A 13,542-nucleotide genomic window follows, 5' to 3' on the forward strand; every position below is an offset into this window, starting at 1 on the left:
TCACCAAATGGCTTGTGACTGGGGAAGTGTTCTAAACAAAAGGTAGAAATTTAGAATAATGTACACTTTTTTTCCTGTAAACTAAGATGATTTTTGCACAGCTTTTGCTTATGAAGGCATAAGGCTGGGATGTGCAAAAAGGTCTTAGAGTTAGCTTTCCAGCTCCTATTAACTTCTGAGAACTTAAGTCCACTTTGGTTGCAAATGACATTCTTCAGAAAAAAAACACAGATGAAATGGTTGCCGTCTTGGCAAGGGAGAGATGGTTTAAATAATGGAACCGAGAAGGCAGCAGTAGCTTTAATGAAGGTGAGGGCTTTGTAGAGATTTAGCAAGGAGTATTATTGTGGCATGTGAAGAGATTTTCTGACATCCAGGTAAGTTACTTTCTTCAACTCATGAAATAAATATTATAATAAGTAACAAATACTTTGGAAATGTGGCCTAGATCAACATATTGGAATAATCTCTCATCTCAGTTCCAGTTCTAACACCTTTATTTTAATGCCAGATTAATTTTCGCTGCAAACCAACTTTCCGAGAAGGGGGCTCCAGGTCTCCAAGAGAGGTAAGTAATGGACAAATGATGGTTGCTTTACATTTGATTTGTGGGCTGATTCACCTGGTGTGGAGCTGCAGCAGTGCTTCTAGATTCAGAGGAGTCTTAGAGTATTGATTCCCTGTGGGATCTGTTCTTCACCCCAGAATAAATGTAAAATGAATTCTAGCTGAATTGCTGCATTACTTATACTGACAGGAACCATTTTGTCTTTCTGCTGTCTCTTTTCCCATTCACTCAGCCATTCTCTATTTTTTTTTTTGTAGCATTTCATTTTTCTTTCTGACCTTTGAATTAGTATTTTGGCTTTTCTGTGCTTCCCTAAGCTTCAGCTGAACATTCCCTTCATTTTTTTAATTTTATTTTTTTCAAGCATCTCTCGTGTTCAAAGATTTTTGTTAGTCAAAATATCAAACATTCAAAAACCCTGTGGTTTGCATCCAACTACTGTATGAGTCCATCTCCCTTGAAGGTACTGGGTATTTACTGTTCTTATAGCTATTTTTATAGCTATTTTTATGTATCTCTTACAGAGTTAGAAGTCAGTGGTCAAAAAAATGAATAAAAAACCCTGACCCCCAAACCCCTCAACAACAAAACCACCACCACCACCACCACCAAAAAAGAGTAGATAGTTGTTGAAACTTATTTACACATTAGATTGTGGTGGTGTTTTTTTTTTTTTCTTTTCTTGTTTTATTTAAAGAGGGGAAAAAAAACCACAACCCTAACTGCTATAGTTGTTTTGGTTGCCAGTCTGGTACTATGGAAGCCCTTTTTCCATGAGTAATCACAGTATGGAAGAAGACTTGGAAGTGACTGCTTTTGCGTGTTGTTCTGTTTCATTTTTGTTAGTTATGGGGGAGAAATAGAACGCTACTTGTTTAAGAGCCACTGTTCACTTCCCCAAAAGCAGAGATGGGGAAACTCAGAGACTTTCCTCCTCTTTCTTTGGTAGGATCATGTCACGGCTTGCTCTTAGCAGAGGTAGCTCAGTTCCCTGCCACATGAGTTCTGCTGTGCAGGCTGGCATAACAGCAGGGCACAAGTAAGGCTTCTTCTAACACCCTTGCCTCCAGAAAAGGAGCACTGCAGTCCTGCACATCCTCCATTCTCTTGCCCACCTCTTGACGCCATCCAGGGTGTAAGGACTCCAGACTACTTCAGTGACTGGTCCTCCTTCCCTGCCTTCCCTTTAACTGCATTGACTTGCAATATTTTTGCCTTTTAAGGGTGTATTTCCAAGTAGAATATAACAAGGCCCTGTGTTGTGGCTGAGTATATATGTAGGTGATGCTTATCTTCATGTAATATACTTTCTTCTTTTTATAGGAGGACAACAAGGAAGTAGTTCTGGACACATTTTGACATGGATAAATAACCCTATCTTGTCCTTTTTCTTCATGTGGTTTTGGCTGTGTCTGAGGTTTTCAAGGGGGGACTACTGCATTTTACTCCAGAAATGATTGCCTTGGCTGAAGGGACCTTTTCTTTGATCTCTGTAAATCAATTTCACGTGGATGGTACCTTTTGAATGTAAGCTGCCATCACTTCCTGTAACATTTTCTTTGTCCTTCTCTTGCAGAATTTTGTCCGACATCACTGGGTGCACAGGCGGAGACAGGAGGGGAAATGTAAGCAGTGTGGAAAGGTAAGACTGCCCATGCAGCACAAACACAACACTGGGCACATATGCATTCAGGGTAGTCAGTAGCTACTTCCAGTCATGGAATATTTTCTTTGCTAAATACTTAGCCTCTCTTAAGCAGAAAATGACAAGACTGATGTGTTGAGTGGTAGCAGCCCTGATTCACACATGGGAAGAGAAAAGGCAGTTGCATCTGTGCAGGAATGGCATATCTTATGACCTGGACCATTGCGCTGCACTGGCCAATGAAAATGATGAGGAAGAAGGCAGTGGCTCCTTGAGCTTTTTTCTTGGTTAAACCAACCCCGTGCCAATATTGTGCTCTCATAGTACTATTCTCTGCACCAAAATTGTGATTGCCTATTTTTTCAGGCTTCTGGAAAAAGAAAGGCTGTTGCTTTCTTTCTGTCTCAGCAGACTCTAGGATTTGTGAGACTGCTTCACATTCACTATCTATGTGGCAAAACAAAAGTTTGTTTCTAAAAAGGTATAAAAAGGAGTAAGAAGAGCCTTATGTCCTGAGGACATTTCTTCTGAAATTTTATGAACCCCTGAAATTTGGTGAGAGATATTTAAATAACACAGGGATTTGATTTCCCTTCTCTAGCACTGTATTATATTTTTGTTTCCGTCTTACCATCAACTAGTAAGAAAGATTGTGTCTAATCTCCATGGCGTGGCACTTTAGTCAGAAGAAATCAGATTTGTATCTGAATAGTGATGTAGATTATCAGCTGCAGCAAGGCACACCATACGAATATGGTACCCTTTTATAAAAAGTGACGTGAACACTGCAAGGAGGCACTTCACAGGCAGCATTCTTATGGCATGCCTCCTTTGCCCTTCTAGATTGGATCTCCCCTAAAGGCATTAGGATTTCATTTTACATATGGAGTTCTTGCAGTCTGTCACATTAAGACCTGTGCTGGTTACATGCATGTGGCCAGTGTAACCAGTCTGTCCTAAAATTCCTATCAGTCCTTACTGGTGGGGGGAAGTTCAGAAGGAATTGTATTTTTCTGCAGATGTCATGATAAACAGGTTAAAGGATATAGCCAAAATACGCTGGAGCTATGGAACCCTATGTGCTGTGTATGTGTGTGTGAGTGCCTTTATTAATGGGGGCTTTGATCCCAATTATTTAGGCAGATTGTAATAACCAGTTCAAACTGGGGATTCAGGTGCTCTTTTCCTCCAAATGTATTTCCTCTGGTATACACAACTATTTACTTCCACAGGAACAACTCACAGCATGGAATTTCATGTGTTGCACAGAAATTGATTGCCAGTGAATCAGGGCTAATCAGGTACTGATAGGCTGATATTCTCACAAAGTTTCTCTCACTGAGGAAAGGAGGAAGAGCGAATTTTTGGTGGAGTATGGGGTCCCCCAGTGTTTCAACCTGATAGTCCATGTCAAATCTCACTGTGACCTCCAGCACATCACTTTATTTCATCACTTCCTTTATTTGAAAAGTTAGCTTTCAAATAATTATTATCTTACTTCAAACTATATATCTTTAGAAGAATTAGTTCACATTTGTAATGCAAGTTGAGGATGAAAAGTGTTTCATTATTACTTATCATTAATATGTTTTTATTGCTGTATCATTTTCTCTTATGACTCCCTAAAAAACAAATGGTTTACTGAATAAAAGAAAAACAGTCCATCCAGAATGAGACGAGCTGCTCAGTCAGTCCGTATGTTTAAAATATATCACTGATGGGCTGTGGAATTAATGTATTGAATTTTAGGTTTTTAGTAGAGATTTTGGGAGAGGATTTCTCTCCTGCTTGTTACAAACCAGAACAAAACTAAACATTTCATGACCATGAGAGGCTGATTATTTTTAATACTTTGGGACAAAAAAGAGTAAGATTTGTAAGAAACAGTACGAAGCACTAGACTAAGTGAATAAGAATAAAGTACTTTGTCCAGTTTCAGCACTTGTCATACATACTGTCACTCTGCTCTTGTGCACTGGAAATGCTTTTGTACTGAATAGAAGATTGGATCTGCCCAGACAGAAGCAGCTGGATGGCTTGTCTTTGTGAAGCCATTTAGCCATGATCTGTTACTAAACTTGAACACACTAAATCACCTTCATTATGAAGAACCTGCTCTTTGAGTTTCTCTGAGTTTTTTTCTTAAAACCTTAGATACCAGCGTAAGGATTAAAAAAATTCTAGACAGAAGTGGCACAAGCTAAAAGCTCAGGGACTTGTCCTATGTTGGTGGTGTGGTCTATTGGCAAGCTGGTTTGAATATGCTCTGGGGACACCAGAAGAACTAGCTGCAATGTGTATTTCTGCACAGCAGGTAGATGGGGAGAACCTCCTCCCCATCAGTGTATTGATAGGGCTGTCCTCAGCTACTGCTTATGGACAGACTGTAGCTCAGTCTCTCAGCTGACAACAGCATTGTACCTCTGGATGAGTTTTTGGTTGTTTATTTCTCCTTGCTGTGTTTGTCATTGTCAAGCACACCATTAGTGTCCTAATAGTCTCGTTTTTCCTGCATGTATCCATCTTGCATATATCCATCTCATTCCACAGCAGCTGGGACCTTAATTATGGATGCAGTGAAGATATGTCCTTATAGATGTTACTAAATCAGATTACTATAACTCTTTTCCTTGGGTCTTGGATATTGACTAGCATGTGGGAGATTTGGGTAGTACTCAGCTTGTCAAAAAGTAAACTGACTCATAACCTCCTGACCTGATAGAGAGACTTCCAATTAGGCAGAAAATTCTGGGTATTGAAGGGCTGCTTAATGTGGTAAAGAAAGGCCTGATAAACGACAAAGAACAAAGGCTCCAGACAACTGCAAATTTGAAATAAATCCAGACTCAACATTGAAGTTGTCTATAACAAACTGTTCAGTGGAGTGCTGAACATTAACCCAAATCAATTCTTTTTCAGGTTAAATAAGCTTTAAGTGAACAAAAATTTTTAGACTATAACTCCAGTTACACTTTGTCACCTGTGTTATGTGCAAGAAGGGTATATTTGACCCAATGGTCTTTTCCAGACTTAGAATTTAGAGGAAAAAGATATGTCTGCTGAAATAGCATTCTACAAAATGAAACTCCTCTGTAAGGGAATAAAATCTCGTATTTGCTGATAACGGTGATTTTTTTCTCTTTAAACCTATAAAAATATACATACAAATAACTTTTTTATTTGAATTAGATAATGTTTGTTTTTTTTTTTTTTGAGTTGACTAAAAGGATTTTGATCTGAGTCAGCTTAATAAAACAAACTTAATTTCCCAAAAGAAACATTTCCAGACAGACATGGTAGTTGATTCAACTGTGCATTAAAAAAAAAAATAATAACAATAATAAAAAAATAATTTATTTTATTTTTAATATATATATATGTATTTAGGGCAAAAAAGACTGCAAAGAAAGAATGTTCTGTTCCACAGAAAATCTGAATCTTAGTCATATCTCTAGAAACCCATTAAAATAGTAATTCCGTGTCTGTTTCTTCTTCTTCCTTTCCCTCTTTAACTATACAATTTTAAAAATGCATTAAAATGTTTGTGTCTCTAAAGACTGGGGGGGAGGGTGGGGGGGGATATGAGAGAGTGAGATAGAGAAGTGCGCACATGCCCTAGCTGAAGAACCTTCTCCATGAATCCTGTTATTATTATATCCCTACAAAATCAGTTTGATGGCTAAGAGCTTTGAGGCTGGACCAAAGTATCTGACTGCACTGAACTGATTTAGCCTAGCACAGTTTCCCGACAAGAGCTCAAGTTGTAAATTTTGTTGTAGTCAAGAGCAATTTATTTCTTTTTCTCCTGTTTGTTGTAGGGCTTTCAGCAGAAGTTCTCCTTCCATAGTAAAGAGATTGTGGCCATCAGTTGTTCCTGGTGCAAGCTGGCGGTAAGTGGACAATACTCAGGGCAAGTGGTAGCAGTTTCACTGAGTGGCCTCAAAGCAATTAATTCTGTTTGTCCCTGCTTTCAAGGTTTCTTCTCTCAGTGAATCACCCCCAGTTTTACTCTTTCTTTTCCTTTCGCTCAAAACCACCATAATTTTAGCTGGCTAACACATGAATCCTTCCAGGAGAAGAGTCTTGCTGCCCAGTGTAGTCACTGGCTACCTACCATCAACACAATGCTGCTGCCATCTCAAAGAGTCAAAGGGATTTTAATACATTTAGCACTGTCAGGCTGGTTTATGAGCTTTAATCTGTGTTTATCTACATAGGAGAGATTTTTTTTCCCCATTGGTATAAAGCATGGCTAAGAAAGGTGATCTTTAGTTTTATGTTCTTAAAGCTCCCGGGGTTTGAGGTGGGAACTTGAGGATGACAGAGTTGGGAGCATTGATCCAGTTTTCTCAGTGTCATTCTCTTTTTCCTCTCCGCCTTTGTCTTTCGTGACCTCCTTATTGACTCTACTCATTTGCTCTTCTCCAGTTTCATAACAAAGTCACCTGCTTCATGCTACACCACATCGAGGAGCCGTGTTCCCTGGGGGCTCACGCAGCTGTCATTGTGCCTCCCACCTGGATCATTAAGGTGAAGAAACCTCAGGTAACTGCATGCTGATGTCTGTTTCTGAAGCTGTATGGCTGTACAGGGCCAGCCTGGCTTCGGCACTCAGTAGTCCTCCACTAAGGCATGCTTGTTCAACCTTGTCTCTCTCCCTGATACCCAGCATACATCCATGGTGACTATGAACCTGTACCCTCCTTCCCTTCCATCTAGCCATCAGTAGGTTTCCCTCTTTGGGATGATTAGCAGAAAACATGACTTTTGTTCTGAGCAATGCAGCTCGGGTTTGTTCCTCTTAACTGTGACTTCAGCTAGCATACTGCAAGCAATACACTGTGTTGGAGGTCAAGCATGCTCCATTAAATAGAGCTGAGCAAATACAGGGGAAAAACTGTTAACAAACATTCACTTGAACTGCAGTAAGAATTCACTGTAGCTGGTCTGGCATGCTTCTGAATTTTTCATCAAAGGACTCTTAAACAATCATGTCTTATTCACATCAGCTCTTGCTGAATGCCAGCAGTAAGCCTACATGCTCATTTAGTTGCAGGTAAAAAGGACAAGACTTCAAAGCTTTGCAATAGATGTGATATGTTTTAGAGAGGTTAATTCACTAATCAACGCAATAGGGAGAGAAGGTATCCAAAAGAAAACTGGCCAAAAATTAAAAGGAGATTCCCGTCATGCAAGAAGTAGGTGGTTGTTGTTGTTGTTTTGATTCTAGGTAGAAAAGAAACAGACGAACACACACTGAAAAAAAAAATATTTTTCATATGCTTTTTGGTATAGTTTCTTACAAAAACAGGAAGATTATTGAATTTGTGATATAATTTCTAGCTTACTAACGCCCCCCCCCCCCTTTTTTTTTGTGAGCCAACAATACACTACTGTTACCTTTATTTTTAAACAAAATCAGGAAAAGGTTATTAAAAACAACAAATACTAATTTTAATAAAAAGAAAATAAACTAATAAAAACAATAGTATCCATATTTGAACTAATTAAGAAGTCTTTCTTTAAGCTATTTTGGTCTATTTTATTTTATTTTTTGGGGTTTCTATTAATTTTTTACTTGTATTTGCATTTTTTATTTTGTATTTTTCTTATTTTTATATTAAAAAAATTGCACTTGTAATTTTCTCCTGATTTGGTGGTTGCCCAAAGGATGACTTTCTTAGAATATTTTTAGACAGTTTGCTTTCTTGTCCATTATTTTTTCAGAAAAGTTCAAAAGAAAATCTGATCTAGTTAATTATAATTCATAGGGAAAAATGTACTTTAAATGCGTGTTTTAAATGTTAGGCGTAATGAAAGTGTCTATTAGTTCTGTGTGCCTGAGTCATGAATGGAGAGGAAGTATTTCAGTCCAATTTTCCCTCCCATCATATGTCAAGTCCTTGAAATTCATGGTCAGTAGCATGCAAAAATCTTACCTTGAATAACTGAAGCTTTAGATGAATTGGAATGATATGTAGCACAGAGGATGGGCAAGTTTCCACAACATTTCTGAACAACAATACCCAGTGCAGTATTAGTTTTGTGGAACGCATCTGTTGCTGTGGAAAATATTAACACATCTTTCAGATGCATCTTTAGATTTTTAGCAGAAATCTTGTTTGCTTTTATTCTTATTTTATTATTATTATTATTTTAGGAAGTTTTCTTCCCTCCTGCTGTTTCTGGCCAGCTCTACTTCTGTGTACTGTGACCCCTTTAACCCTATATGTGTGTTTGGTGAACACTATGGTTGCATTCAGTCCACATAATACAAACACAATATTCAAGTTTTTGTAAATTGAGATAGTAAATAAATATGTGTAATGAGCAATCTGTTTTTCACGTATTCCATAATTGGAATAAATTTGGCTAGAAGCCTTTTGGTTATAAATTATTTTCTCAGCTCTAGTTAACTACTCACATTGATCACGGGCAACTCCTGAAATGAATTTCCTACTCATAAAGCTGATTTTAGTCATGCCTTCATCCTTTTTATTGTTTTTTAATTTCAAGCAAATAAGGTGGCTTTTTGTAGCAAACCCTTGTCCTGATTTTTGATTTTTCTTTTTCTTTTTATTGAAAAATGTTTTCCCATGCTTAGCTACAACATGGGTCACCACCTTTCAGATACTGGATTTGAATAAAGAGCACACTCCCCCTCTGATTACCCGCAATATTGTAGTAGTAAAACATGGTGATGTAATTGGTTAAGGAAAAATCTCTGCTTACACCGTTTGCTTTCTAAGCGGGGAGCTTTTGCTGCTTGCAAGCAATTGATTACAAGTAGAAGAATATTACGAATGGTTCAAATAGTGCTGGGATAGGTGGTAGCCCTGTCTGTAATGACCCATTTTCATAAATGTAAAATTCCCGGTACCAATTTCATTTTATTCATAATGTGAGCCACTTCTGTAATGCTTTTACTGATTTCCAGTATTTATGTACTGTGTTAGCAGCACTTTGATACCATCTCTGATTTCCTAGGGTTCAAATCAGTTCTGTCTTCTAGTTTGTGAAAGCTGTCAACCCTATTGCCCTGTCACATTTTGTTATAAGTCAGGCATGGTAGCCCAAGTGGTGTTAGTGCTAGGAATAGACTAGCTATGCTTTTGCTGTGTGAGAAAAGAAGACAATGAGAAGGTGTACATCTGGCTGATGTACTTAGAATTCAATCTGTCTTCTGTTTGAGAAGGCAAAGGCAGTGACTGTAAGATTCCATTTTATTTTATTTTATTATTTTATTTTTCCTGTTCAAGGTGAGTAAACATGGTATTTTCTCCTTCTACTCCTCCTTCAAGGACCTTCAAAAAGCGTTAGTGAATCTTTATACTTCTGGGTTTATTTCTTCCCTTCCTCAATTGCTGGCTGCAGCTGTCTTGCCCGACTGCGGTTTGTGAACAATCAGAAGATGGTTAAGATTGACCTTCTCAGAAGCTGTTAATTGTTTACATCATTTGAAGCCCAACATGTTAAAAGCCTTTGAAAATGAAGACTGAAATGTTGCAAAGGAAAAGGTTGAACAGGTTCATAAGATCTGCTCAAGATAGTCTGTGGCCCTCACACCAACCAATACCATGCAAGGACTCCAATTCTTCTGTTCATTTAGCTAAGCTTGCTTAGAACTATAGTGACCATGCAATAATACCAAAAATCTCTCTTTGAAGATGGCCAAACTGACATCCACAAAGGAGAGGTTTCCTCTCTAGATGCAAGTTAGGATTTACTTATGGTGCACAGTTAAAGGTATGCCTTGCTATCAAGTATTATGCTGAATAACATTATATGTTTGTAAAAATACTCATCACCTTGTTATGTGGACAAGGTAGTACACATCCATTTCTTCAGTTCCATGTGTGAAGACTGATGATTACTCTTGGCTGTTATTCTTCTGCATGTTTGCAAAGAGAACCTGCATATGTTTGATCAGCTTCTTGCCTTTCATCTGCTATAGATGTGCAGTTATCATTATTATAACAAAGATTTAGGTTCTCTTAACACTATACAAATAAGCATGCTAAAAAAAAAGAAAAGCAAAATAACATAGTTGTGTTGTAACATATGTTATTGCTTTTTGAGTGTAGAAATGAAAAAATGTTATGATAGAGGCTTAGACTAAAACTCTTTCCTTAATATAGTTGTATAGCCTCTTCCCATCCCAACCATAGGCAAGAAAAGAGTTATGCTATGATGTGATTTAATGACAGCTACACTTAAACAGTCTTTACATTATTTGTTAAAGTAGACAATACTTTGTTGAACTATCTTTACTCTTTCCAGAAGAATTTCACTGGCCTTAAGTCCATCTATTGTGGAGGCCGAATTAACATGTACAGTCCTTCAAGTCGTACAATTAAGTACTTTCCTGACATAATACCTGACTTGAGTTACAGTCTACGATTTGCCAGTAGAGTTCACTGCACATTACTAATAAGATAAGTATTTTAAATTTTACACCTGGAGAGACTGGAGCACAAGGAAAAGTCTTGATATGCCCATGACCTTTCAGCAGATAGCTGGGAAGACTGTGGATAGACTAATCTCTGATCTGTCCTATTTTGCCCCACGCCAGGGAGGATTGTTTAGCAGAAATCAGCTGAGAAAATAGGCCAAGAACCCTACTGCTCGCGGCTGCCTGCTGGACCTTTGAGGCTAATGTACTGTACCTTTATATTGACATAAAGACTTTTGTCTACCTTCAGTCTGACTCTTTATGTAGGGCAATGAAAGACTATGAAGGTGATACTGTCCATCCACTTCTGTGGTCAGTGCAGTCTTCACGATTTGTTGTGTTTTCAAGATCACTTTGTATCAAAGTAGGGAAGAATAAGAATGCCTTCTTAGATAGTTTCTCAAACTATGACATAAGAGGGCAAGTACCGAGGAATTCCTTTGCTGAACCATATTGTCTTTAATATTTTCAGTAAGCAACGAGGCATGAATACATCAATGTCCACAAGAAAAGTTGGGAGGTGACAAAAAGTTTGGGACTTTTTGCTCTACAGCAGGCTTCTCTTGGTCTGGTTGAAAAAGAAGAGGATAGTGTCTTTAGCAATTTGATTTAGATAGCTGTTAATGTTTCCACATTTCAGAGAAGTCAGGAAAAACTAACTTCTGCATCTGATGTGTTGTACTGGGGTTTTGAAATTCTGGAAGTAGGTATTAGGCATACCAAGGGAGAATCTAGTAACTCTTCTTATTAACGTAATGGCATTACTGGTTAGTGAACAGGATTGAGTAGGGACATATCACTACTTACAGACTTGGTGATGTCTGATCATTAATTTCTTTTCATTAATGATACACTTTTGAATAACATCAGGACAGAAATTAACTTCTGGATGAGCTGAGTGGATCTTGCTTCCCTCTTGAAGTCAGAAAACAGTCAATTAACTTTCTTCTAATTTCCTGTGTTACTTTCTTTCCTAGTAATGCACAGACCAACAGTTGAAATACTTAGGAAATATTTACAGTATTTCCTATAATACAAAATCTCATTCATATGGAAAAGGAAAGATTTTCCTGCTGATATGACATCAGGTACTGCATTTTAAGGAAAAACAATAATTCCTTTTTTGGTATGTTCTTATCAACCAGAAGACCTTTGTGGTCCAGTATTATTAAGTAGGCTATTGCCAGCCTGGAGAACAGCTTTCATGCATTTTTTTTTAGTTTCTGCAAAAATACAAGCAGTTTTCCATTTTTTTTTCCTGTGGTTCAGTGATATTATTTAAACCAAGCAAACAAAAAAACCCACAAATCCTTAAATGTTAACAATTTACATTGTTCCTCACCAGATGATCACACAAGCTTCTTGACAAGCTGGAACTGACTCTGCAGTGCCAGCATCATACACCATGGTGCCTACGTTATGTTGAGTCATAGTGGTTGCCAGAGCTAAAACTTGTTGTTTTCTTTCCTAAAAAAAAAAAAAAAAACATGAAAAATATCTCATTTATCATGTTTTTTATTACATCTTTATGCAGGTGGTCTCCATACCAGGAGACGAGCCTGATTGGGCAGGAGACTGGAGCCCCGAAGGGGAAATGGGCGTCTCCTACCCCTATTGGGAGGGTTGGCAGGTACAACATGTGGTGTTATGTGAGTCTATGGGAGCATCTGATCTTTTTCCCCCCTCACAGCGTGGGAAAGTTTCCAGTTCCAAAGCACCAGTCTGGTCTCCGTGTGTGGCTTTCTCCATAAACGGTGGTGTGGAAGTGTAAAGCATGCAGCGCATGTGATTTAAATCTTGAGCATGTGCCAAATACTCTTATCATTCTCCAAGTGGACATGCATGGAAGAGCTTCATAAAGGGGCTCTGTCTGTGCCTGTCTTCTCAATTTTGTTTTGCTTTTCATGTGTTCTTTTTTTTTTTTTTTGACATAGAACTCATTAAAGACTTCAACGCGACGAAAGAAGAGAACATCTTTTAAAAGAAAAGCCAGCAAAAGAGGCAATGAAGTAAGTATTTCAGAGCTTTGAAAATCAGTCTCCTTTTATTTGAATGTATAATTGCAGATTTTAAAGTTTTTTTCTTTTTTTTTTAAATATAGATTTAAAAAAAATATTCTTTTTTACTGGAAAATTCCATATTACTGAATTTGTTGTGAGAAAAGACATGTTTTGTCAAAAACTCATATGAGAAGTCTCTTAATTGCTGAATTAATTTTTTCAAGAAACAACATAGCAGACTCCAGGACTACCAGCAGACTAATGAAACAGCATTCCCTTGGGGTGTGAAAGACTCAGCTCAGACACTTGGGTTCAATTAGGTGGAACAGGATTGTAAAAATGGGGTTGTGAAATCCATGATGAGTGTATTGACTGCAAGGGTCTCAGTTTGGGGTGGTTTGCAGGTCCAGTTGGATAATTTTTCCCTTGGTTGATCTCCAGTTGGAGATATTCTACTTGTGTGAAATTTGACACTGGGCCACAGAGAAAAAAATCATACTAATGGTCCTATGGTTAGGTTTACTTATTTTCTTACCGAATTGTCTTAGCTGGATACATTTAGTCTCAACTGAGCACCATATTATCATGGCTATACTGTTTCCAATACCCAAAATAGTTTTGCCAGAGCTGTTTTGGGTCTTCTGCATGTTGTGCCAGTGAAACTTACCCTCTCCATAGCTTTTACTAAAGTTATTTCTTGCTTCTGTTTCTCAGGATAACAAAGGTCGGCCATTTGTGATAAAGCCTATCTCCTCTCCACTCATGAAACCATTGCTGGTTTTTGTCAATCCAAAAAGTGGAGGGAACCAGGTAAAGTTTAGTCTAATAACAGTGTTTCTGCAGATAAGAATAGTTTTCAGTCAGTCATGAATAAGAA

General features: G+C 37.9%; 1 protein-coding gene across 5 annotated transcripts in view; it reads left to right on the forward strand.

Annotated features, from left to right (window-relative positions):
• DGKI (diacylglycerol kinase iota) overlaps positions 1–13,542 on the forward strand; it is a 212,218-nt gene that overhangs the window by 90,687 nt on the left and 107,989 nt on the right. For 4 of the 5 annotated variants that reach the window (XM_080582483.1, XM_080582486.1, XM_080582484.1 and 1 more), the window contains 6 exons: positions 512–568; positions 2,145–2,210; positions 6,032–6,103; positions 6,642–6,758; positions 12,600–12,674; positions 13,380–13,475. In XM_080582483.1, coding sequence (XP_080438609.1) covers positions 512–568; positions 2,145–2,210; positions 6,032–6,103; positions 6,642–6,758; positions 12,600–12,674; positions 13,380–13,475 — 483 coding nt within the window. Of the gene's footprint in view, positions 1–511; positions 569–2,144; positions 2,211–6,031; positions 6,104–6,641; positions 6,759–12,199; positions 12,296–12,599; positions 12,675–13,379; positions 13,476–13,542 lie in introns of all 5 variants that reach the window. The other variant, XM_080582487.1, reaches the window with a different exon arrangement.

This window comes from Anser brachyrhynchus, assembly GCF_964034855.1.
Source record: "Anser brachyrhynchus genome assembly, chromosome: 1".
Lineage (NCBI taxonomy): Eukaryota > Metazoa > Chordata > Aves > Anseriformes > Anatidae > Anser > Anser brachyrhynchus.